We start from the raw sequence: 26,400 nt of genomic DNA, 5'->3' as shown, positions 1-26,400 counted from the left end.
ATAAGACACACATAGTCTAATCCCTGGGAGTTAATTGATGCCTCCTAACTCCTTGGAAGAAGATCTGCTTTTGAACTGATGCTCTTACAGGGAGAAAGGTTCCAGCACTCTCTCCAGGATGCTGGAGGCATCCAGTTACTTGAGAGTTATGTTAATTGTTGGCAGTTCAAGCCTTTTTTTTTTTTTTTCCCCCCCTCATTTGTTCCCTTATTCTCTGGCTGTGAACTGCAAGATTGCACCTCTCACCTCTGAGACTGGCTAAAGCTGAGGTAGCTCAGCTACCCACATGATTAATTGCCTGATTATACTGCTGGTTCCTGCCTATCAGTGTCAGTCACTCCTTATCCGACACTGGTTCTCAAGTCTCTACTGAGTTTCATTTGCATGTGGGCAGAACCAGCGTCCCAACTTGTTTCTGTTAATTGCTACTATGAGCTTACATCTCCAGAGTGCCTTTCATCCTGCAAGATCACACAGATCCAGCTGTGGAGCAGGGCTTGGAAATCTGGCTTCTTGCCAGCTCTGGGAGGGGCAGGAAAAAAATCCCTCTAATTTGGGTCACGTTATAACTCTTGGGGGAGGGGGGAAAGGGCTTTACATATTAAGTTGAGATTTGCCTGCATTTCCTGAAGATCTCATGCTCTTGACAGAGGCTGAGAACTGCCTCCTTGGTCCCCACAGCTCAGGGCAGCAGCAGGACATGCTGGTCAGGGCAGCTGAGTCCACAGCCCAGAACCTGCCCCTGCTGCTCTCAGGGCCTCCCTCCCAGGGCCGAGGAAAGTGGCTGAGTGACTCGGTTAAATGGACTTGGATTTTCAGCCAATCTAAAGGTTGCAGCCCTGCAGATAAGATGAGTTTTGATGTGATGGCACGGACAAGCTTCCTGTTTTGTTCAGCTTGCTTCTAAAAACATCCTAAGAAATGCACAAAAACTGTATTCAGCAGAAGAGTGGTGAGGTTAAAAAGTCAAATGCTAGAAATGCTGGAGGGGCTGGTATTCAGGGCATGTCCTCCAAACACATTTTTCATTCCTCTATGGACTGCTTCATTGTGATGCTCATTCCTGTGTCTGAGAGCTCCTCAGATCTGAGTGCACTCATTTTCACAGCCTCCCAGTGAGGTGCTGTGGCTCTATCCTTCCCATTTTGCAGAGGGCAGATGGAGAAGCAGGGAAACCGAGCTGAAGGGATCCACTTAGGTGGAGGATGGAGTTACTGCCCTGCCTCCCCAGCCCTGCAGACAGCTGGGACCAGACCCACATCGAGCCTGCTGCTGCAGTGAACACATGGAGCTTGTGTGAGGGGAGATTTCCCAGGTAATATTGGAACAACTGACACTTGGTGCCAACGGCTGCAACCTGCAGACGCTGAGTGACTTGCTAGATGCCATGTAAGAATCATGTGATGGAGGCACAAACACAGTCCACCCTGAACATTCCTGAGAGGCATTTCAGTTGTTTTGGTGAGACACCCCTTATATTCCTCCATTCTTGGTCTCCTTTCCCCGTTCCACTGCTTCCAGCTCCTGTTTTCCTCATTTCTAAATGCGTGGCTATGCAATCTTAGTATCAATATCCTTTTTTAAAATATTTTTTTTTAATTCTTTTTTTTTGTGTGTGTGTGATATTTACAAAGTGACAGTCCTAACACCTTGTAGAAAAAATTGCATGTGAAGGAGAGGAAACTTAAACTCACTGAAGCTTGAAATATTACATGCAACTACAGGAAAAGAGGGAGAAAAGAGTGGTGGGGAGGCAAATACTGTCCTGGGGAAAAATAGGATAGCATCAACATTATGAAGATATTAAATGACTAAAAGTAATCGAGTGCCTGAGATAAGGATGGATGCGCTGCCATCTGCACAGTGTAACCAACAACCATCTAACTATACAGTCAAGCTATCCCAGAGGACATTAAAATTAAAATAAAATTAAGCCATGTAACTAGCAGTTTGGGGACAGAAGAAGGAGACGAGGCAGTGTCCTAAGACCTGGGTAAAAACTTCACAGGAGATGTGCTCCGAGGGGAAAAGCAGCTCCTCTGGAGGTCTCCCTGCTTGGCTGTGCCTGGTGTTTCACCCAGCAGGGACATGGACCAGTGGGTGCATTAGCAGTGTGCTCAGCCCCTTGCTCCATGCACAGATTTCTGATGCTTGAAACATCCCTTTTTGCACATAAATTGGACAATGCACCTGCTGATGCCACCTCTCCTTTTGCCTTGGGATATTTGAGGCATGGGGGAAATGGGGCAGGTGTATTTGTGTGTAAGTAAGGGGAGAGTTACCTAGTGTCCCCCACCACTGAGGGGGGACTGGTAAACATTGGATTGAATCTGGAGGTAACTGGAACAAGTCGCCTTTAATCCTTTTCAGCTCCTGTTAGGCCACATGGTGAAAGGCAGAACTGATACTAGACAGTCCTGGCACACGGAGGATGAGGGGAATATAACTGAGACCCAGCAACTCAAAGCCAGAATTGCCTCTTTATTTCCTTAAACGTTTGCAAAGACCGTGTTGATTTTTGTGGCCATCCCATCTGGTCAAATGTTCTGGACTTCCACTTTTTTGCTAAGTGCCCTCCCTTCATGCCCTGGGAAGACAACACAGTGGTTTCAAACAACTCTCCAGTGCAACTGCACAATAATGCATGGACAAGCCAGATTCCAGCCCTGGGGAATCCTCCTTGATCACCAGCTGCACTCAAAGCAACTTCTTCATAGCATCCCTGCAACACTGGGCTGGTCTGCACAGCCTGGAGCCTGCAAGTTACCCTGCAGTGGCAATATGGAAGGGGAGATATTCTCAATAAGGATTCCGATTTCAGCAGCCGTCTGCCAGGGGAGCTGCTGTAAACAGCAGGGAATAAAAACATGATTTTAAAAATTATGAGAAAAGACTTGACAATGTCCTTCTTCAGAGGCAGTTTGAAAAATCCACACAATAACTGCACAGCCAGGCAAATCCATCTTCTGAATAAAGGCAGTGCAGCCAGCTATTTCAAAATAAAAGACATAGAGCAAGGACTGGCTGGCTCAGGAATTTAATAATAATGAGATATGAAGCCATTCACCCCTGGGTCACCAGTACAAATCCTGTCCAAGCTGGGAATAATTGGAAGCTATTGGCCTCTGAGGCTTGTTTGCTGCTGCCTGGGAGATTAGCTGGGGGACCCGCTGGACCAGCAACTACACGAACAAAATGCCACGGCGGTGCCACTGGCACCTGCCACCAACCCTCCCAGTGCCACCGTGCCAGTGGTTCCTCTCCCCTCTCTTCCTTGTCAGCTCCTCTGCGATGTTGTGACCCATTTGTTCTGGCTTTGCTGCCACCTGAGTCCAGCCTGTGTGTATCTGTGCCCCTTCTTTCAGGCGCTGAAAGACCCCACCTTGGCTGCCCGCAAGGATTTCCAGCGGGAGGCAGAGCTGCTCACCAACCTGCAGCACGAGCACATCGTCAAGTTTTACGGCGTGTGTGGGGATGGTGACCCACTCATCATGGTCTTCGAGTACATGAAGCACGGGGACCTGAATAAGTTCCTGAGGTAAGTGTGAAGGAGGGCATGGGAGATGCTGCACAGCTGCTCTGCAGGCTCAGTGTGGCTTGTTAGAGGTCCATGGTACACCAGTAACACCACTACCTCGTGGATGCTGGTGGGCTGGGTTGGGTTGTGAGAGGCTGTTGTTCCAAGGATAGCTTGTGGGAGATGATGGTCCTCACCTGATTTTGTGCTTGCCCCAGTACTTCCTCTTAGGTAGTCCCAATGGCGGTCCCTGTGAGTTATATAAACTAAGCTTTTCTTCTACCCCCTCAGCAAGTTTGAAGCTGCAGGAGGCGTGGCTGCAATCCCTCTTTGCCCTGCAGGGGTAGAAGGATATGAAGCCACAGGTGTCAGTGGCTCAGAGTCCCATCCACCCAGCAAAGCCATGCCTTGCTGAAGGAAGTCCATCAGTCCCCATGTCACCTAGCTCCTGGTTCAATAGCACCAGAACCAAAATGTTCCCTTGAGAGACTTGCTGTAGTCCTTGGTCTGATTGGAATCCTGGGTATTTACAGATCTCTAGTTCTCATTCTTGTATTCAGAAAAGACCTGAAAAATGCTGGAGAGGCCTCAGGCAGTGCCTGTGGAGTCCATTCCTGGTGCTTGTTCCCTAAAACTTCTTCAGAGGTGCTGACCGAGGTACCAGCCTGGGCATCACACCGCTCAAGGAAGGCCTGAGTAAGTGCAGCAGTTGCCTTCTCTGCCTCTAGAGAGATGCAACTTGCTGGAGCTCTCCCCCAGTCATTCAACCATTTCATCAGTGCCAGGCAAAGCATTTTTGTGCCCTGAATCCACCAGCAGTGAGGGGCAGGGAGCAACTGTGGGAGGATGTTTGTGGTGCTGTTCTCCCACAACAGAGAAATTACGCTCTGAAACCAGCGTGTGAGTGGAGTGGTGCTTACCTCTCTAAATAATTAGCAGTTTTATTTAGAAAATTGGACCCTTGATATTTCCTGCTTTGACTGCTAAGTGTGAACATGATTGCAGCAGGAACAAGAAGCTTGAGCACAGCAGGTCTAGATCTGGGGTTGGGATACACTCGGTGATTATTTTTTCACCATCACAGTCAGTTCCTGACCAGGAGACACAGGTCCTTCCCTGAGGTTTTAATTTCTAAGCAATCAACTATACCAGGAGAGCTATGAATAAGGACCCAGACAGTTTCTTCTCCCCTCTGCAAAGCAATGCCAACCTGTCTGCAGCTCCCTTGGGGAACTCCCAAAGCAGTGCCTCAGTTGGGAGCATCCCTGCACTGGTTTCCCTCCTCATTCTGATGTAGTTGTGGGTAGATTGAATAGGATTTTATAGCTCAGTCGCTTTCTGACGCTCTGGAACTAGATGATCTCTAAGGTCCTTTCCAGCCCAAAACATCCCATGATTCCATTACACACTTGACAAGGTAGAACAAGTGAAGGCTGAAGCTACTCTAGCTTTGCAGAGCTCCTCAGACCCACACCCAAAGAGAAGCGTCCTTGGTTACCCTGGGACCTTCTTTCATGGTGTCCTGTCTTGCAGGGGCTCACCAACATCCCAGCAGCAGCAGGCTGAGCTCTGCCTACAGGCATGAAACCCTGTGTTGGGCTGAAACACTTGTTTTAGCAGAGATTGGAGATACAGTGTTAACAACAGTGGCTGAGCCCCGTGACAGGAGGAAGGCAGACTAAAATAGAGCATGAGAGAGACCACGTTCTTGAAGTGCTTCACAAGAAAGAGTAGAAAATTGACCCATCTCTTTTTCCTGGCAGAACAACTAACCTTATTCTCCTTAGAGGAGGTTGGTATTACAGCTGAAGCATCACCTCCCTCTCTGCTCCAACTGACCTCCCAAACAGTATAGTCCAAAACAGGCTCTCTCACTGTCTCAGAGGGATGTTTCATGCCCACTGCTAATGCCTTGTGGAATTGCTTTGCACAACAGTGTGTTCCTAAGGTTGATATTGTGCTCAAGCTGTGCACTCTTCCCACATCCTCACATCCCAACCCTTCCCTGGGACATGTCTGAGAAACACTCATGTCCTGGGAGGCCTGTCCCAGTGTCACTGAAGAAGAAAGCTTTTTGCATTATCTTTGGCCTTTATGAAGGAAAAAAACTTTCCACATGTGTGGTCCCTGGGATTGCAGCTTCAGAACTTCCAGCCTCATTTAGCTCCCAGCTTTTTCTTCTCATGCAGCCTATGGAAAAAGTAGCTACGAGTTCCTTTCCCTGCATTTTAGTGTGTGTTAGGCAGTAAAATCCCTTTGTATCCCAAATGATGTTGGGTCAAAGAGTTTCTACCCAGAAAATGGGATCTCCAAATGCCTAAGGGGGGTTATGGAAAGAGAATCTTGTGTTTGTTTGTCAGGTCAGCTATCTGTTGGTGGGAAGCTCTGGAGGATGGGAGCTGAAAGGGAGACAGTGAGGGTTGGTGGTGTAGGAGTGCCTGGTATCTCTGGCAAGCAGCAGATTTTATTGTGGCATGATTCACCCAGCTCACAGCAGGAGCTGGTTGCTCCCAGGCACTGGAAGCCAGGGGATCTGGGAGTAACAGACTCAGATGGACTTTTCCCAGTGTAACTGCAGAAATTGGAAAAGCATTAAAATGGAAGAGGCTCACTTTAGACCCAGTTTCCTAGAGAAAACACGCCAAATAAATTCCCCTGACTGTTGTTAGGTCTTTGTGTGCTTCCCATAGAAGAGAGAGACACTTACTGGTCTGTAAAATTAACTGGTGTGGCAGGGGCAGCACTAGAATCAACACTACAGCTGGGATGAGGGTGGCATGTATAGGGTTAGGGATGGCTACACACATTTTCCAGGGCCCCTTGCATGTGCTGCAACAACTTATCCTGCTCTTTGACTGCAGTTGTGTTGTCCTGGGTCATTGAAAAAGGACAATGAAAGATCCTTGTGCAGGTATTGCTCTGCAGTGAGCAGGATGTCCCTGGGGCTGGTACAGGTAGAGGCTGGCAGCTGCCTGAAGTTTTGGTGTGTGGCAAGGCTGGGCACTCCCTGCACACAGTTTCTGCTCACCCAAGAGCTCCATCACTTCATCATGTCACTGGCTTCCTAGCTTTTGTTTTCTGTTTGTGGCAGCAGCAAATTTGAAGTAGGGATAGTTGCACATGGCCTTTACACATCCTCTTTAGAGTCAGTAGCACTGCTGCTTGCTGTTAACTCAGAAAGGCAACAGGTTTTGTTAGAAAAGTTGCACAGTTCTGATGTTTTTGTGTCAATGGAGCAGCCCCGCATTCAGACTCTCTTGGGACAGAAAGAGGTACTGCAACAGGGGAAGCTAGAGGGCTGATTTTCTTCTCCATGTTGGCAAAAGCCTCCATCACTCCATAGTGGAATAAAAAGACCACCAACAGTTCATTAAGAGGGGATCCACAAAATCTTGTGGCCTTTCTATAAATCTGAATTAAACCAATTTCTCCAAAAAGAGATGGGCAGACCCCTCAGGTATTCCCTGCAGGATTCTTGATGCAATTAAATGTGCTAATATCCCTCCTGTTAATCTCATGAATGTGCTGATACTTCTGTCTTCCATGTCAGATGGAGAAAGGGAGGGAAGTGTCTGTATTAAATAGGACCAAGATGTGTCCTATGTAGCAGGATGTACCAAAACCTTGACTGACCACTTCTGAAACATCACCTGTTCTCTTCAGACACAGACACTTCTTTGGGGGCAGTTATTGTACTTGAAAAACATGGCAGTAACGAGACTACTAGTAAAGTATCCTTCACTTCTTATCTAGGAATATTTATTCTTGATGACAACAGGTATCACCTGCAGTTAAATATGGTGTAACTGCAAGTCATGGCTGGTACAAACAGTGCAGCACAGTTTAGGAAGCTGTTGTTTGTCCGGCTTTGCTCAGTCCTGGCTCAGCTTTACCTGCCGTCGACATCTGTTGTTGCCACCAGGTAATTTCCTGGGGTAAACCTGTCTGTGGGTTGTTTAAATTGACATCAAGCAGCCATTTCTCCATATACTCTTCTGCAGCTCCTCCTTACCCTCAGCAGTTCTTCTAGTGGGCTGCTGCTTCCACCATGCCCATAAACCTCTGAGATGCCTCCAGCAGCCCCAGCCTTGCTGCCTGCTCCCAGCCAGCTCATCCCACATGCACTGTAGCATCACCCACTCCTGGCTCATCAGCGCTTATTCCTGGAGTTCCTCTAATCTTCCAGCTGTTCTTTCTACCAAGAGGGGATCTCCAGAGGTTCCCACTGGTAGGGCAGCAGGAGATAGCTGAAGACAAGGGCATTTGAAAAACTACCGGTTGATCCCCAACTGCCTAGATGTTAATCCCTTGGTGCACCCCCAAGCCTGACAGAGGAATTAGACAAAGGATGGGAAAAGTTTGGATCTTGGGGGTTGTTCAGCTCCATTTCAAGAAGGAGGGAAAGCTCTGTACATGTAATTGCAATTTGAAAGCTCTCCATGGGGTTACTGCTGATGACAGGGGTGAAATGCCAAGAATCATTTCAAGGAGAACAGTATGAAGGCCTTGGAAGAAATGCTGTATCTCAGTCAGAAGGAGGAAGGTCACAGCAAAATCTCTTGTTTTTCCCTAAATATGAGGGCTTTTGTTATTCTACCTTCATGCAGGCTCCCACAGGGTGAGCTTTACCAAAGGGAGAAACATCACAGAGGGAGCAGGGCAAAGACAGGCTTGGTACACAGCAAGGGAGGGGACTAAAAAAGGAGACAGGACAGGAATGAGATTGGCCTTAAGTTCTGCATTTTCAGTGCACTTGGTTCAGCAAAATATTTCCTTTTGTTGCCCAGGATGTTCTCTGCATCTACTGGCATCCAGGTCTAACCTTTGCACCTCTGCTCATGCCTTCACAGCTGACAGTACCTGTGTCACCTCTGGGATAGCTTAAGGTATAAAAGACATTTTCCAGGCATGAAGCTACTGGCGTTCCTCTGAAATATTTCCTGTGATCTCTGGCTGTATTGGTATGGATCAGTGGGCAGCTGTTTGGTGATTTGATGTTTGAAAGGAATAAAGGCTGTTTGGGATTAATAAAGAGACTAGGTAGTAAGTATATGATGGCTGTGGAAGAAAAGGCAGTGATGTCCCTACTGCTGGGAAGGTTTCCAAGGTGTAAGAATTAACTGGAGCAAAATGTAAATATCTGGATGCTCATGAGTTTTGCATAGGTCTTGCCAGAGAAGAATGTCAATGTTGCATCAAGCCAGTGGTCCTTCTGTCCTGATGGTCTGTCTCCATCTGTGGCCTTAAGAGGTTACTTGCAGATGAGTAAGGACCACAGAAGGATGCATGACACCCACTGACTCAAAAAATGTCCCCCCAGCCTTCTGTTCTCTTAAGCTTTTCTTATTTTTCTTTCCACTGGAGCTGTGTGTACATCCTCATAGCACAGAGTTGATGAGCAGTCCCCACCCCAGCAGGAGCAGCGACCATGTGGGATTCCTGTCTCCTGGTCACTTTTGAGACCCAACTCTATGCTTTTTGCTTCTTCCTCCCTATAGGGCACATGGCCCAGATGCTATGATCCTCGTGGATGGGCAGCCTCGACAAGCCAAAGGGGAGCTAGGGCTATCCCAGATGCTCCACATCGCTAGCCAGATCGCCTCTGGAATGGTGTACCTTGCCTCCCAGCACTTTGTCCATAGAGACCTGGCCACCAGGAACTGCTTGGTCGGAGCCAACCTGCTGGTGAAGATTGGAGACTTTGGGATGTCAAGAGATGTCTACAGCACTGATTACTACAGGGTAAGGCAGCTCCAGCGGCAGATGCTCACAGCAGAGGGAGACTAGGAAATGTTACAGTAAAACAGGTTTTGGAGCTCTTGGGCTCACTTGCTTGGTTATTCCCTCACTGAAACATGCACACAGGTGTCAATCAGGCATCTCTGTGTCTTCATTCCTTGTCAGTCCTGAGCGTGCTTGTAGTTCAGACACCCATGCAGATGCCTACATGCAGAGCTCTCTGTGATAGCCCAGCACACAGTCACATGCTTTGGGATGGCTCTGAAGTCATCCAGTCCTTCCTTCCCTCCTTCCTATTTTTTCTCCCTCTTTTTTGAAGTCACTGTTAAATTAAAGGTAATCTGAAGAGATGACAAAGACTGCAGGCTGTGACCTCTGCTATTAGATTAAAGAAACTTAATACAGGGACATGGAGAAAAGGCAACTGAAAGGCAGACTGATAAGTGCATAAAATATGGAAGAGAAAAATAATAGGCCGTTTACGTTTGACCTCAAAACACTTTTTTTCCAGCAGGGTCATAATTTAGACAATGGAATAATTTGCCAGAGGTAGGTTGCTGAGGACCTGTTATCAAAGAAGTTCAGGCAGCAACTAGATAAAAATGCCTGGGTTTAGTGCAGAGGCTAAGCCTGTGCTCATCTCTGGGGACAGACTCAAAGAGTCAGGAATGCTTCTCCAGCCTCTTCTGTGGTTCATGCTTGCACTGTCCCCTTGTCTCACACACTCCCTTTGTACCTGTCTGCACTGCCCTGTCTGCCTGGGATGACAGCCTTCCTGGGGGGACAGTGAGTTTCTCACCCCTCCTGAGCTGCAGGAAAATCTGTGGTGTGCAGAGTTTGAAGCACACTGGAGCAGGCATTTGTCACTGGGCTGTCTACCAGCAGGGAAGGGCTTTTCAGGCTACCAAGCAGTGGTTTCTAGCCTGATTGAGGCTGGTTTATTTCTGGTTGCAACATGGGTGTCTGGCTTTGAGGATGTTCTATCAGCTGGCCAAGAAAGGTTGACCAATGGTCTTGATCTAACTCAGAAGGTTTTCTTTATGTGAATGGTAGTTGCCAAGTGGAGTTACTGTGTCAGGGAAGAGGAAAAACACCATCAGATTTCTGATGAGACCTCTCCCAGCCCAGGATGTTGGTTTACCACTAAGTTTAATTAACAGTGAGGGAACCAGTCTTCACTGTGCAGCACAAAAGCCCATTTGGGAAAAGATTTCAGTGTAGTTGCTGGGCAGTGGTGAGGGATGAGAGGTGGCTATGGTCCCATCAGTGCAGGAACTTCAGGAAGTAGAGAGTAGGGAAGAGCCCAGAGGAGGATGAGACAACCTGTGCGATTATACACATTCTTGCCTGGCTCCTTTCCTTCAGCCGTGGTAGACCTACCTCAACCACAGTCAGTGCTTCATGACTTGAGACAATCCCAGCTGAGCTTGTGTTCCTGCAGCACTGAGAGCTCTCTGCAAAGAGAGAATTTGTTGCTATTACCATGCGAAGTCTGGAAGGGCCCCCAAAAAGTGAAGATTGATAAGATCTCCATAGGTCAGTTCGCTGTTGTGGGATTTTTTGTCTTCTCTGTGGTGGTGTCCTGTAGACCTCATCCTGTCTGTGCAAAGTGCTTTGCTGAGGGCTGTTCCATGATACCTTGTACAGTGGTGTAAAGCTTTTTAGTGGGTTTTTCTCTGCTAACACAAAGGGCCATGCATGTCCAAGCAATAACTGATTATCACCTGTTTACCAGAGCAAGAGCTGAGCTTCAGACCAGCAAAGCCTTTTGTTCTTAGTTGATTTTCCTTTCTTTGTTTTCACTGACTTTTGGTGCTTTTAAAACTCTAGATCAGTTAGTCCATGTTCTGAATGCACGGAGACCTTTCCTCTGTTACTGCCTAAAAAGGGGTCCCAGCAAAATCAAGTTCTGCTTGCCCATATTTACACTAGTGGTGTGAGGACCAGAGGGTTCATGTGACTTGCCCAAGGCCAAAGTGGGATTCAGTGGCAGAGCTGAGAAGCCCACCCAGGTAATACATTCCCCTACGGCAAAGAATAGAAGTCCAGGAGCCAGGTGTCCTTCATCCTTCCTCCAGCCACAGCTGAGCCACACTCCTCCCAGCATATGAGAAGACTCCAGATAGATTTATTTCTCAATCTCCTTCTGTAATCAATACCTTGTGGGACATGTTTACCAGGATATCACAAGGAGCTGATCTCATTATTCACCCTTCTGGTGCACTTATGGTTATGTGACAGTCTCTGCCCTTCCCCATCCACCACTACCTCATGCCTGTTCTCTCCTGTCCCTCTGCCTTTGCACAGCCCCACTGCATTCATCCTCTGCAAGAACCAGTGTGAGCCTTGCGGTCTCTGGAATGGGAAATCTCTTTGGTGTGTGGTAACCTGCACTTCTAGGTTCTTTATGATTAAGAGTAGTCTACCCTTTGAACAGAAACCTAGTGGTGACACTAATGCATTTGTGCTCTGTCTTCCTTGCTATTTTAATTCCTAACAACCCTTACATGAAAACTAGCTCTCCAAGGCTCCTGAGACAATCCTTTTGAGTGCACAGACCTATCATAAAATCCACCCCAAGTGAGGGATTTTGTGTGTATACAGAGAGAGAGCAAATGAGCTCAAGAGTGAGAATCAACTGCTCCTGTGTCTCACCTATGGAAGGTAGAGTTATGGCTGAAGAGCTGAATGTTGAAGTTTCTTTGGTGCTGTCCCTGGTCAACTCTATAAGGTGCCTGGTGAAATTCCTGAGTCATTCTCAGTGTTCATGCACAGCAGCTCTAACCCATCGACAGCCCTGTCAACATTTCCAGTGGTAGGACCTAGAGCTAAGTTCTTCTTCAGGTGGTTTCTAGAAAATACTGCTTGGTGTGTCCGAGCTGCAGCCTGGGAAGGATAATGTAATTTGTCACTTTCTGGGAACATGGTGAAGGTTTCTGCCTCAAAGTTGACACAGAGTGACAGGTCTGGAGCTCTCTGCAAGCTGACACATGTCAGTCTGCTGGCTCGCTGTGTTTACTCCTGCCCAGGCCCCAGGAGCACAGGTTACTGGGCATGTGGATTTGTGACTCTGTTCCAGAATGAGGATTGCTCCTAGCCATTTCCTTTCTTTCCCATTTTTAATCTCTTAAAACAAAGAAAGCACACCATCTGGCTCCTGCATTTGTGGGATGCAAAAGTGCTTTAAAAAGGTGAACTGCTTAATTTCCTGTTACACATTTGGATACAGAAAACAAACATTTATATAACAAAAGCAGCAGAGAGGCATTTACCCTCTCCACAAGGCTCTCCATGTTCTGCCTGAAGACAGATGTGTCCTTTTCCTTGTGCATCACAGAGGGATCCCGTCAGCTGTTGCCTTTAAACCTTCTTTCAACAAGACAGGATGGAGAGAGGATGGTTGTGGAGCTGTGGGTGGTGAGGAGAGGTGAAACAGCATCTGATTGGAAAGCAAAGGGACTGCAGAGACGGGGAGAAGTAGCCCAGCTTCTGTGTGAGGCGGGGATGCTGAAGATGCATTTCTGTGATGTGTTGTGTAATGTGCTGTGCAATCTTTGGTGTGAGTCTCTGTGGGAAGGCAGGATGGTATATATCCATATTGGAGAGAAAAGATTTGGGCAGATTTTGTTTTTCTTGTTATTTTCTTAAAAGGAAAGGAAAAAAAAAAAGTGTGAGTAGGTGATTTTTTTTAGGCATGAGTCAGGGCTGTGACAGCAGGTGGTGGGACACTGCATGTCAGGGATGCTGTGCCTCAGCCAAGCTGAGTGTGCCATGGAGACTGCAGCAAGTTGGGCACATGCCTGCCCAGAGTTGCCCAGGGAGGTGGAGGCTGTCGTGATGGCTGAGGGAGTTGCCCAGAGCTGTGGGGCATCACTGGAGCTGGTGTTAGGACCCCCACCTCTCTCTCAGCCATCAGACTGGGGGTGTTGCTCTTAGAGCCCTTCTGTGGCCCTGAACTCCCCTGTGCTCCAGTAAAATCCAGATAATTTTCCATTCTCTCCCCAGAACAGGTACTTCAGTTTCAAAAACAAAATTGTGGGGCAGCTTCCCAGGTAAAGGGCAGTATTTCTTTATCTTTGGAAGAGAACAGTCTTAAATCAAAGTCAGCAGTTCTTAATAACTTCCAAGGTAATGTCCTGATATAAGTGTGAACCCAGCAGTGAAGACACATGTTGAGTAAAGGAAGGATTTATGTAGGTATTAAAACTCATTAAAACATCCCTTTGTTCAGATCTCCTATGTCTTACCCTTCCAGCATCCTGCCCCAAATCCTGGGCTGGGCTTGAAACCTCAAGGGGATTTAGCTCCATCCTTTCCCAGAGGTCTGTCCTGATTGTGCTCCTGGTCACAGTTCATCACACAGAGGACACCTGCTTGTCAAAAAAAGGCACAGGCAGGATTTGCAAAGGGCTCTGAAAATATATTTCTATTTCTAGCAACACAGAGCTAAACATAATAACAAAAAAACACTCCCTGCTTCTGTGTCCTCACTATTCTGGAGCATTGTTTGGATATGGGAGAGAGAAGCTTTGCAGGAAGAATTATTATCTTTTATTAGAACATATGATACTGTTGGAGGGGAAAAAAGAATGAATGTTAGACACACAAGCCCTCTCTGGTCTCATCTATCTATCTATCTATCTATCTATCTATCTATCTATCTATCCATCCATCCATCCATCCATCCATCTATTTCTCCTCCTTTCAGTAGTATCAGTTTGTTTAATAGAAGATGAATTTATTTTCCTATGGACCTTGCCTCTCACATCCTTAGACAATCAGAACCAAAAGGACATTTCTGCTATGATTTTGGCCTTAGCTCAGTGCTCTTTAAAAAGTCTAGGATCCCTCTGGCAGATGCCTCCTCTTCTGAAGCATGAAGGTTTACTGTGTAAACGTTTTCTTTCTTCTCTTTCTTTAAAATGGGTAGCAAAACCCCATTCTTCTTTATAGTTTTCACTACCCATTGTCAGGTTCTTTTCCGAGGACCATTATCCATCTAGACCAACTCTTTAATTCTTCCCTTCTGGAGTTCAAAATTGTTTTCTTTCTCCTGGGTACAGCCAGTTATTTTTCCAGTGAAGTTTCCATGCAAGAAATGGATCACTGAGGTTTAGCAGCTGCCTGGGTCATGTTCCTTTGGAGGCTCATTCAGCATGGTAGACAAGACTAATACACAAGCCTTACACAGATTCAGTCTGACCCATACTCTCCTAGATAGAGGGTCCCTAAATGATCACACCATAATGTTCCCTCCAGCTTTCACCTCACTGCAGAGGTTTAGCTGTACGCTCCCACCAGTGTTCTTTGTGCTCCTTAATGCCCGTATGTGTACCACACCTGCTCTCTTGTCCCCTGGTGCTCTGTGTTGCTTTGCTGCCCAGCTCATGCAGTGTTTTTACAGCATGAGAGATCGATCCCAGCAGAGGGAATTTGCTGCTCAGCCCTGTGAGCACCTGAAGGAGCCCTGAGACAAGTGGGCTCTGCACCAGCTGTACAACAGGCAGAGGGGAGGAAAACTTGCTCTGATTTTTTTCTGAGGTATGCTAATGACTGCTTTTGGGGAAAAAAAAAAATTAAAAAAACCAGCTGCCACTCTCAGGTTGTACAGCAAACCCAGTGTGTGCCTGAAGGAGCAGTCAGCTCCAGCCAGGGAGAGAGCCAGGCTCTGTGCACCCAGACCCTGTGCTCAGGTTTTGTTTCAGTGTCAATGGGTTTGGGGAAGCAAACTCAGTCCCTGGCTGGGCTGACTGTTGTGTGGAGTCTTGTGTAGATGGTCCAATGTGTGTGCCACGCTCAGCTTCCAACATCAGCACCTTTTGCAGCACCTAACAACTGTGTGGATGCTAAGCAGCTGAGCACTGCCTTTTGTCTCTTCTACCCCCATCTCTGAGATGAACACCACAATGTGCTGCTCTCTCTCCATCCCATCTGCCTGGGTGTTGTAACCTGTAAATGTATGTTCCATTAAGAAAAATACTTAGAAGTGAAAAGTACTCACACTGGTATTAAGTGGGAACCTGGAGAATTTGTCTTGCTTTGTCATGTCTGCATAAGTAAGGGCAGAAAAATCTCATAGTGTCCTGGAGACCCCAAGGCCTGACACAGAGAGGACAGCCAGGCAGAGCCATGGTCTTGCTCTGTGCAGGAACCTGTGTTGCTGTTGAAAGTGTTACATGACCTTCTCTTTGTTAATTCCTTGTTTTCGTCATTCCCCCGGGGATGACACCTCCATGTTCCATGATGTGTGGATGGCTCATCCCTTGGTGCTTCAGAAGTGACTGGTGCTTTGGGGGCAAAAGAACCAATTTCCTCCTAACTTGCAGTAGGGCTGGAAACACTGGAGCTGCTCGATGTGGGTGCATGGGTTAAGTGTCTCTGCCTGTCCTGGTGTGTTCTGTGTGCACGAAAAGTCAGTGTGATATTGAATGTGCTGGTCTTTGATATCTCTGTGGCTCCTATAAAAACCTCTGCAAATTGAATTCATGGCACAGTTCCTTATCTCCTGAAAGGAAGATGTAACAGCATCATCTTGTGTTTTAGCCAGACATTTTTCCTCAACGCTTCCCCATTTCTACGCTAAGGGAAAAACAAATATTGAGTGTTTTTTTTTTTATTTCCCCCTTCCTCCTGTTTGAAACATTGAGAGCCCTTCACACAAAGCAGCTCAAGTGCTGAGGAATTAATTGGGGAAATTAGGTTGTGTTGTATTTCTGGCATTTTCTCAGGAATGGTAATTGCCCTCATTCTCCACCCACACCCTGTTTCCTCCCTCGCCTTTTGCTCACTGTCTACCTGTGCTTCTCCTGCTTGACCTGCTGTTTTAATGCTGTTGCCATTGATTTCATTTCAGTAATGAGAGGGATGTGGCAGGTGAAGAGCTCTTGCAATCTGGTGACATCTTCTTTGAAGCATAGGCACAAAAGAGCAGTTCAGTTTGGGGAAATAAAAACTCCCTGCGGTGGTACTTGACTTCTGTGCTCACATCTCCTCCTGCTTGGGATATTTTGCTGCTGCATTGCAAGTCATTTGGCTCAGATTTTTTTTTGTTCAACATGGTCTCGATATTCATCCAAACACTGACCCTGATACTTAACTCCTCTGTGTTCCCCCAAAACTACCCAAACCCCTACACACTTACTGAGAGCTAATCAAATTCATGATCAGTCTTAATCAAAGCTCAACCCTGTTCCCAGACATGTGATTTGAGGCTTTTGCTTTCTCCTATCCACTGGACTGAGCTCCAGAGAGCTAGGAGTTCAAAGCCTTTCAGTTTAGCTTCTTGATGTTTTTTTTAACTCCTGACCTTCCATTTGCAGACATCATAATTTTAGCCAAATAAGAACTGTTTTTCAGTATTTACTGTTGTAAAAGACCTGGTGATGTTCACAGCAGCTTCAGATCCAATGGAGTTGCTACAGTGGGTAGTGAAGTGATAGGACTTCTTGCCTCAGGAGGCGGTAGATGTCAAAAGCTGAGATGAGTTGAAAAAGTGATAGAGAAGAATTCTAGAACCAAAATAATCAGGGGCTGTCAAGCACAAAATACCTCCCCTGTTTCAGGGAATCCCTGTGCTACTGATAATTGAAGACTGGAAAACACTGTGGGACATATGCTGCAGGCTCTTCTGTTTCCATACTCCCCCTTGTGCATCTCTGGCTGAGGTCAGGGTCCCAGCTGGCTGGACTCTGGCTGCTCTTAAAAGCTGTCCAGGCTGATCTCTGCTTTATTGGGAGCTGAGGATGAGGAGGGTACTGCATGGTTTCCACATGCTTTCCCCTCCTAATTCCACCCTTTTTCATAGTCTTGCCTCTCTCACAGCCACGAGCTCCTTCTCCACACCAGCTGGATGGAGAAAACCCCTATTTGTGAGCAGCTGTCTAATAAACAAGCTGTTTAGGGCCAGGCTGTCAAGGAGAGCATGTTCAATGTATAATCAAGGGGCAACGATGCACAAAATTGCACACACACACACAAAGCAGGAATCTTTTCTCAGTGTGTTGAGCTTTGAACGCTTAAATGATTCCACCTCTCTCTTCCCCAACCAATTATGCAGGGAACACATGATAAGACTGCTAAAGGAATTAGTGAGGGACATCTTTACACTGCCTAATCAATATTGTTCTGCTGAGTTCAAGGCATCTCCCCTCCTCTGGCCCCAGCCATGTTCTCATTTGCCCTTTGAAAACACCAGTTCACTGTCTGGCTATTTGGGCTGTGGTGGCCAAGAAGAAAAACAGCAGTAAGCCTGTTTAAAATATTTGTAATTACAGAGTTTCATCCTTACAAAAAAAATAATAACTTGTGATACAGCCCTGCCAAAACCATGTTCAGAGTTTTAAAGAAGATTCCTGTGCAGGCCAGAAAGACCTCTCCTCTGTTACAGTTACATGGCCTTACAGAAATGGCCAGCAACCTTATAAGCAAAGACACAGGATAATAATTTTTCTGAGCATCACTGAGGCAAGACGCCAGATTTTATGGGCCACTAGACTGATCCAATATAGCAAATCCCGTGTTCCACTGTGGATTCTGAGACCAAATTATCAATTAATGTGAAGCATTAAAAAAAATCCAAATCCCTTTTAGTTCCCTGCAGTCATTAGTGACAAGATACAATATCTATAGCTCAAATACTTTGCCAGCATCCCCTGGCAGCAAGGCAGAAACTCCACTCCTATTGTTTTTTTTTCCAATACCTATAAGGAAAATATATGAGATCAGTGGTTTTTACAGGCAAGATTCAGCTGCCTCTTTGTATTTACTTAGATGGAAGAATAAATCAGGTTTGGGTTACTCTCTGGGTTAGTTATTTGTTATTGGAATAAATGCATGGTAATAGATCTGACAGAGGAAGATGTTTCTCTTTCAGCTCCGCTTTTGAGGTAGAATTTGCTTTGTTCTGCACTATATTATATTGATGTTTTGGTTTTTTTTCCACTGCTGGATGACTTCATTTGCTCTGCTTCTTTCCAATGTCCATACCTCTGCCACTGCTGGCTTTAGGATGCTGCTTTATGTGATAGATCTCTCCTTTCTTTTTCCCTAACTGTAACATTGTGTTGCAGAGGCAATTTAAACAACCATCATGAAACAATTTTCTAAGCCTTTCCCCCGCCCATTTCCTACCTCAATTTTTTGGGGAAGGGAGATGAGTCAGTCATTCACGGGGCAATTCCCCAAGCAGGATGAGCTGTCAGCTACATTTAGCAGCTCCATTTTCACCTCTGGTGCAGGGTGGGACGGCGCCCAGGGTGATGACGAGCTGGACACACCCTGAGGCTGTATTTTGAGTACTCCCTGCAGCTGTCAGCCGGAGCTCCTGCATAGCACAGCCAGCAGTGCCCCCCCTCACCCACCGTGCTCACCAGCTGCCCTTTCATCTTGGGAATTTGTCTCCTGTCTGTCCCGATAGGAACACAAACACCTTACTAGAGTAAGTCAGCAGACCTTCTGCTTGTCATTCACTCTTAATTTGCACACGGAGATCCCTGCCCCTTCTCCTATTCCCCAAATCTTTCCTGCTTTGAAATACTGGAAAACATACTGGTTTATTCATTTTCCTTCCTTTCCCCACTCCTGAGGTTCAGTTTTGCAAGTGCTGGCAGGTTTGCAGGTGATTAGAAGCCATGAGATCAGGCTTTTTCTTCCTCTCCCAACCCCTGACAGTACTGATAGGAGAAAGACTTTTGTGGAAGTGTAGGGTGATGTGCTAGGTTCTTAACTGGGACATTTGACCAATGATGCCCTTAACTTTGGCTATCCTGAGCTTGCTTGAGTGAAAATATCAGGCTTGGGTCTTGTTCTGCTGGTAGAGGCAGATGGGTCCCTGCACCAAGCCCAGGAGGGCTGGTGATGGGCAAGGAGCAGGAGACTTAAGTACCAGATACAGAGGAACTTCTCAAGCCTCCTAAAACTACTCCTATTCAGAGAGGGACTCTGAGTCCTAAGGGATGTGGCTTCTCCAACCAAGGAACAGTTTCAAGAGGCCTGAGCCTCTTACTCAGCACCCGTACTCACCCCTTGCCCTCCCCCCTCTGTGCTGGAGGTGCTGGTGTGGGGTGCAAGATAGTGGTGACCAGGGCCAGCGGGTCTCACCTGCTCTGTGCCCTCACAGCAAGGGCTGTGCAGTGTTGGGATGTTGCAGGCAGTGAAAGACATATGGTTCAGTTAAAGACATACCCTTTCCCTTCTTGTCCCCTTGCTTCATCCCGCCCATCCCTCCCTCCCTCTCTCACCCTTCCCTTCTCTTTTGTTTGTCTCCTTCCCTTGTTTTCACCCATTCACTGTCAGGAAGGGCCACGTCCGAAGGGCCAGTTCAGCGCAGCGTGGCAGCGACAGAGACTGGCACCGCCGGCAGCGGCAACAGTGAGTGGATCTCTACCCCTGGGGCAGCTGGAAGTGGGGAGTGGTGCTGCTTGAGCATGAAGTGACATGTGGGCTTGAGAGGCTTTGGGACTAGGTCGGGTTGAGTGCGTTTGGCAGCAAAGGGGCTCTCGTGTGTGGTGGAAATTGCACATGTTCCTACTGTAGCAACTCTCTGGGGTTTGTCTGTACGGTGAGATAATATGGGATGAATGCTAAAGTCTTCAGTGCAATCGTCCTCTGTGGGTGCTCAGGCTGTGTCTGCAGCAGTGCACAGTGTGGGCTGCTCCCTGGCTCTGATGGCAGCGAGTGCAGCTTGATCTGTCCCCGTGCGGCTAAACCACTCTGTGCCTCCTAGCAGGGTGGCATTAGCACTGCTTACTGGCAACTGTCCCCCACTTGGGTTGTCTTCTTAACTTTGGGATGCTGTGAAATTGGTGTGGACCAAATCCAGAGCATTTGAGCAGTTGGATGGTCACTGGCTAGCCCTGGTGCCTGTTGTCTGCTAGTGTAGACACAGCCTCCGTGTCTGACTGGTTGGGTGCTTGCAGCTGCCACTGGGTGGATGTCAATCATCACTGCCCCACTGCTCCTCCCATCCCCTGCCCAGCAGAGCAGCAGTGACAGGTTGGTGCAGGTTCCATGCTCTGGCAGTGCAAAGGAGTTTGGGTTGTTCTTAGGTGGTGGCTGTTGGAGCTCAGCCAGCTGAGGGCTGGAACCACATCTGCTCACCCTGCCCTCCCTCCCACAGATGTGAGCTGCTGTCCTAGTGTGCTCGCTGCATGCTGGAGCCTCTCCTCTGTGTAGGGATGCTCAGCTCACTGGGTCCCCAGCTGTCACAGCACCCCAGAAGCCACTGCTGGCAAGCTGCAAGGCTACTGGAGGTTAGCTGCAGCAGTCCGTGTGAGGGGCAAACATTGAACTTGTTTGTCCTGTGCAGTTTTGCTGCTGGCACACCAGGAAGTGCTTGATCCCGAGTGCTGGGCAGCCTTTGCCTGAGTCTGTTTTGGAAGTGGATCAAGCTAATCCACCCAAAGACATTGTGCAGAACAGTGATGACCCCTAGTAAGTTAAGGCAGGGAAGTGGTGGCCAGCAAGCCCAGATAAAGAAGCATCAGTATTTGCAAAGTAATTACCAGGCTCAAATTCCTCTGTGCCTTTGTTAGGTGAGGTGTATGGTCCAGGCAAGGTGATGAAGGTCTAGTTGTCCCACTGCCCAGCCTCCTCCCAGCCATCACCACCACTGCTCCTGCCCCAACAGCCACAATAAGCATATGCCTATCTGGTGTTAAGCAGCTGAGAGGATCCTGCAAAGCCCTCTCAAGTTCTGTGTCAGGCTCTGGCAATTCCTGCCTATTCACAGAATCACATGGGAACGTGAGTTTAGATCTTGCTGATCTTATAGGAGATATGTCAGTGGATAAGAAGATGTGCCACTGAAAGGTGATTTTGTTACGTTTATACCTTTCTGAGCCAAAATTGAATTGCAGGGTGTGGATGGGAATTCAGTTCGAAGCACTGATGTAATTTGGTATCCTCAGCCCTGAAGGCAGTTTTTTAAAAATTATTTTCCCCTGTGCCCTGACACTGTTTTTTTGCCTTTCAATCATGTCCTTATGACAGAACAAATACTGGGGTTGACCTTTGCAATGTGACATAATAATATGTGACTTCTTTATAGCTCTTTTTATCCAAAATACTTGGCACTCTGTGACTCTGATCCTGCAATCACTTAACGTTGGGCTTAGCACTCAATGCTCCAAGCAATCCCTGGGGAAGTCAGAGGAGCACTCACACACAGATGTGCTATACCTGGTATTATTTTCAGGATCAGGCCCTGAAGACATGTAGCACATGTCTGTGAATAGCTACATTTTGGAGAGAGAAAGAGTTGCCCTCTCATCTATGAATTTTATTCACCATCAGAGTGCCATGCCCAGCACTAACACGACAGCTTCCCCTTGGCTAAAATGTCATGGTAGATAATACTTTAGTCATATTTCTAGCTATCATCTACAACCCTGTTGCTTCTTTGTATTTATTTTTTTTTTCAGCCCTGAAAGCCTGATAATTAATAAACTCCCTTAGCTTATCCTGCACCATTTGCTCCCGCAGAAATCACAGCATTTGATCTTATTAGCAAGTAGGAATTAAAGAATTAAAATTACTCAGAGGGAAAAAAAGGAACATAACCACTTTCCCCATGCATCTCTTCTGAAAAAAACCCTTGTGCTGTTGCCTCAGAAAACCCAAGTTCTGCCCCCTTGGCTTGACAGAGAATGGGAATCCCAAACCAGTAAATGCTTGGGCTGAAAAACGCTTCCTGCTCTATTTCTCTTCTGAAAGGGAGAGCTCAGTTAGGTGTATGGAGAAGGAGGAGAGTCCAGAAGTAAGATCCCAGTCTTGGACTGGGCTGTAAGTCCCTTCCATGCTATCAGTGTTTTCTGTCACTATAGGAAATTCAGGTAGTCCTTCTGTGCCTCAGTTTCCTGGTGTTAAAAGGTGAACCCTGCTCCTCTTCACTGAGGAGATTCACCTGAAAAAAAGATTGCAAGGGACTCAGTCATTATGGTGTTGTCAGACAGGTAAGTACCTTAGAAATAGATAGGGAACACGTAAACAGAGACTTTTGTAGTACTGGTTCAAGGAGAGTGAATTTTGGAAGTCCTCAGTAGTTTTCAAATGCAAAGAGGGAAGCAGGTAGGATCCTTGTACCCCTGTGCTTGTTATGTTCAGGATGGGCAGATCCAGGAGGGAGACCTGGCTCCACCTTCTTGGTGATGACAAATGTTTAAATCTGAGGATGGAGACCCTCTAACCATCAGGAAGGTACCCACACGCTTTGCCTTTGTTTGCCATCAGTAGAACACTGCATCCTTTCATGCCCTTAAAAAAATAAATTCATTAGGAGTAGGGAGGGCTGGAAGGGATTCCCTGGATCATCAAATCCTATCCCCTATTGCATCAATCACATCAGATTTATCCTTTTCATAATCAAGCATCACTATTAAATGTGCTCCTAAGGGAAGACAGTCCCAGAATCTCATTGCTTTAGCTCGTAGATGCTTCTCATTTCCAGTCTGTGCTTAGTCATGGCCTGTTTGTTAAGCAGCGGGTACCTGGCACAGGAGCAAGAAATTTAACACACTTTTCTTAAAATAACCACCCAGAAATCATATCCACAAAAAAATGCTGAGCTTGCAAAAGGGACCACACAAGGTCAGATAATGATAATGGGGAGGCCTGAGCTCACATTTACCTCTCTGCCTAGAACAGACTTTACATCATCACCTGCCGTTAATCTTATATGATCCAGCTGAGCTACAAGGCAGAACTACTCACAGAACACAGGGACTCCTTGGCTATTCTTCTCCATAATGTGCATTGTGTAACCCTCTGTCTCTTTTTGCCAGGTATAACTAAAAATTTGACTGTTTTTTCCCTTTCTTGGCAGGCTTTTCCATGCCATTTATTACTTTACTGTACAAGCCATTACCTCCACAGCATCTCTGAGAAGTCAGTGAGTTGCATTGCCCTGTTTGACAGGGTAGGAAATGAAGCACAGGGCAATCAGCCATATCAAGCCATAGAGCTGCAAGGCCAACTTTCCTCCTCCCAAATGCTTCATGTTTATTCACTGCAGTCTTATTCACTGCAAACCATGCAATTGGGGCCCAGCCAGAGGAGAGGGGCTGGTGCATCACTTTGCCTTCTGGCACACAGCGTATGTTGCACGCCATGGAAATGCTGGGATAGTCCAGACCCATTACTTGCTTGCTCTACAGTCATGTCCAGTTAGTTAATCAGAGTGTACAGTGAAGGGCTGGGGAGGAGAGAAATAGGTGAGTACAGGCAGAGGTGCAAAACCCCTGTGCTACCTGTTGCAGCAGCAATTAGCTGTGACCCAGCCCACAGAGGGCAATGGCACATGGAGTGTTCTCGCTCAGATCAGGTCCCTGCCGCGCAGCGTGATCAGCCAGAGTGACTGAGGAGGAGGAGGAGGAGGAGGAGGGCTCACGTGACAAAAACAGGTTTGCAACTAGGATGCCAAAATCCCATGTTTGCTTATTTAACTTGGCAGGTATTCAAGTAAAACAGACCCGGAGGGGAGGTGTCAGAGCTGATTTTGGTACCAGCGTGTGGGATTTTGACTTTCTATTTCAGTGCTTTTGCTTGGAAAAGAAATACACTCAGAACCCCTTCCCCTCCCCCTGGTCCCCCCCCTTTAAAGCACTGTTTAAATGTCATAAGAACCTTACAGTGCCTGCCTTAATGTTCCTAACAAATTAAAATATTTTATTAGTCTATAATCTGAAAATCATTACCCTGTTTACTATAAAAACCTGAAGCTCTCCAGAGGGAACATCAGCAGGTGTAAAATGTGTGCAAATAGATTTTGTCGCCATAAAGGTAGCAGGGGTCAGGCAGCCCCCAGCCCTGGGGCAACAGGCTGTGAGCATGAAGGGAATGAAGTGCATCTCATAGAGTGGGGAGGGAGAAAGTGGGGCTCATGGCTGGTTTTCCTGGAGTTTTGCAGGGTGACTGCCCGGGGCTGTGCCTGGCTGGTTTGGGTGGTTTCAGAGGAAGGGGTCGGGGGTGTTTTCATCAGGCAGAGGTGCAAAACCCCTGTGCTACCTGTTGCAGCAGCAATTAGCTGTGACCCAGCCCACAGAGGGCAATGGCACATGGAGTGTTCTCGCTCAGATCAGGTCCCTGCCGCGCAGCGTGATCAGCCAGAGTGACTGAGGAGGAGGAGGAGGAGGGCTCACGTGACAAAAACAGGTTTGCAACTAGGATGCCAAAATCCCATGTTTGCTTATTTAACTTGGCAGGTATTCAAGTAAAACAGACCCGGAGGGGAGGTGTCAGAGCTGATTTTGGTACCAGCGTGTGGGATTTTGACTTTCTATTTCAGTGCTTTTGCTTGGAAAAGAAATACACTCAGAACCCCTTCCCCTCCCCCTGGTCCCCCCCCTTTAAAGCACTGTTTAAATGTCATAAGAACCTTACAGTGCCTGCCTTAATGTTCCTAACAAATTAAAATATTTTATTAGTCTATAATCTGAAAATCATTACCCTGTTTACTATAAAAACCTGAAGCTCTCCAGAGGGAACATCAGCAGGTGTAAAATGTGTGCAAATAGATTTTGTCGCCATAAAGGTAGCAGGGGTCAGGCAGCCCCCAGCCCTGGGGCAACAGGCTGTGAGCATGAAGGGAATGAAGTGCATCTCATAGAGTGGGGAGGGAGAAAGTGGGGCTCATGGCTGGTTTTCCTGGAGTTTTGCAGGGTGACTGCCCGGGGCTGTGCCTGGCTGGTTTGGATGGTTTCAGAGGAAGGTGTCGGTGCTGTTTCCATGCAGCTCCCCCACAGGGAGGGTAAGGAAGTGTTCTAGCCAGCTCACCCCCATCATAGATGAGCTGCTCTCAACCTCCAGCCCATCCTGTTAAGGCAGACAAGGTGGGTGCTTGTTCTTCAGCATTCACTCTGGTGACCTTTTCCTCCTGCAGATGATGCTGGATGAGTCCCTCAGAACAGGCGATGCTAAATGCACGACAGGCAGGTAACAGCTGCACCCAGCTCTGAGAAGGCAGATAGCCCCAGGCAGCCAGCCCCTGGAGCAGCTGGGTGACAAAGGGGGCCCTTCTTTGGCCAGGTGACACCAGACAACTCCCAGAGCAGTGGCTCCTGAGCCAGTCCTTTGTCCAGTTGGTTACCTTTCACAAGCTTGGGCAAGTGTCAAGTGGTTCAAAGATTAATTACCATTTAACCAGCTGTATTTCCACCTCTGCAGAAGGCTGCAGTGGAAAAGACAGAAGTACTGGGATCATTTACCCAGGTATTACAGAGCAGATTACCCTGTACTTACAAGGTCACCAGTTACCATATAATTAGACCTCTGATGCAGGGAAGTCTGCAATAGGTTTCCAAAGTACTCTTCCTCCTGGTGTCAGAGAAGCAGAGGGATGGCAGCAAAGTGCAGAATTAAACCTTATTAGGTGCATTTAAAGCTGTTGAACAGTTTAAAATTCAAGCTGGGGGAGGTGCAGTGAGAGGGAAGCAAGGTCAGCTGTACCCATTAGTGAGAGGGAGGGGAAAAGCCTAGAGCAGTTTGTCTAGGAAATGCAACGAAACCAAAACAGAAAAAAATTACTTCTAGGGAGCTACGTGTGCCTGGGGGCTGAATGGCAGCAATGGCTTCATCAGGGAGAGCTTTGCCCCAGAGCTGCATGGCCACTGGCTCCTGCCCTATGGGATGGTGTCCACATGGATGGTCCGTGGGTCAGGACAAGGGGTGGGCATGCCTGCTGCCTCCTTGCCTCTTGCTCCAGATTGTCATCCTCTGTTTTTCACACCCACCCAAATCAAACACCTACTCATGGAGCATTTCGAAGAATGACAAATGACTTTGATTATCAAAGTCCAGCAGCAGCTCATCACACCTCTCGGGTGGCTAATAAAGCACTGAGCTGGTTCTGATCAATATACAGCATCACTGTAAAGTGAGGTCGTGCCTGCCCCAGGCCACATTACATTTTTGTCTATATAAACCCTGTCCTTGTTGAACCATAGTCACTTGTGGGGTGGCAGCTCCCCTGCAAGCCTATGGGTCTCAGTGTGCCAGTGAAGCCAGCCATGTAAATAACCTAAGTCAAAGAGCAAAACGTGTGCCTCTACAGCAACAATTATTTTAAATACTCTTTTATAATGTGCTCACATGTCCCTGATTCAGCCCCCACAAAGAGTATTCATAAGGTCAACAGCTTGTGGAGAGGTTCA

The 26,400-nt window shown here is 47.2% G+C and overlaps 1 protein-coding gene across 1 annotated transcript in view; it reads left to right on the top strand.

Moving 5' to 3' along the window:
- Positions 1-26,400, top strand: part of NTRK3 (neurotrophic tyrosine kinase, receptor, type 3) — a 213,549-nt gene that overhangs the window by 172,383 nt on the left and 14,766 nt on the right. The window contains 3 exon segments of the mRNA XM_010001306.1: positions 3,366-3,538; positions 9,016-9,259; positions 19,550-19,624. Of these exon segments, the coding sequence (XP_009999608.1) occupies positions 3,366-3,538; positions 9,016-9,259; positions 19,550-19,624 (492 nt within the window).

Source organism: Chaetura pelagica, unplaced genomic scaffold (genome assembly GCF_000747805.2).
Source record: "Chaetura pelagica isolate M959 unplaced genomic scaffold, ChaPel_1.0 scaffold737, whole genome shotgun sequence".
Classification (NCBI taxonomy): Eukaryota; Metazoa; Chordata; class Aves; order Apodiformes; family Apodidae; genus Chaetura; species Chaetura pelagica.
Note: the sequence above shows the minus strand (reverse complement) of the source record. Positions and strands in the feature narration are given on the sequence as shown.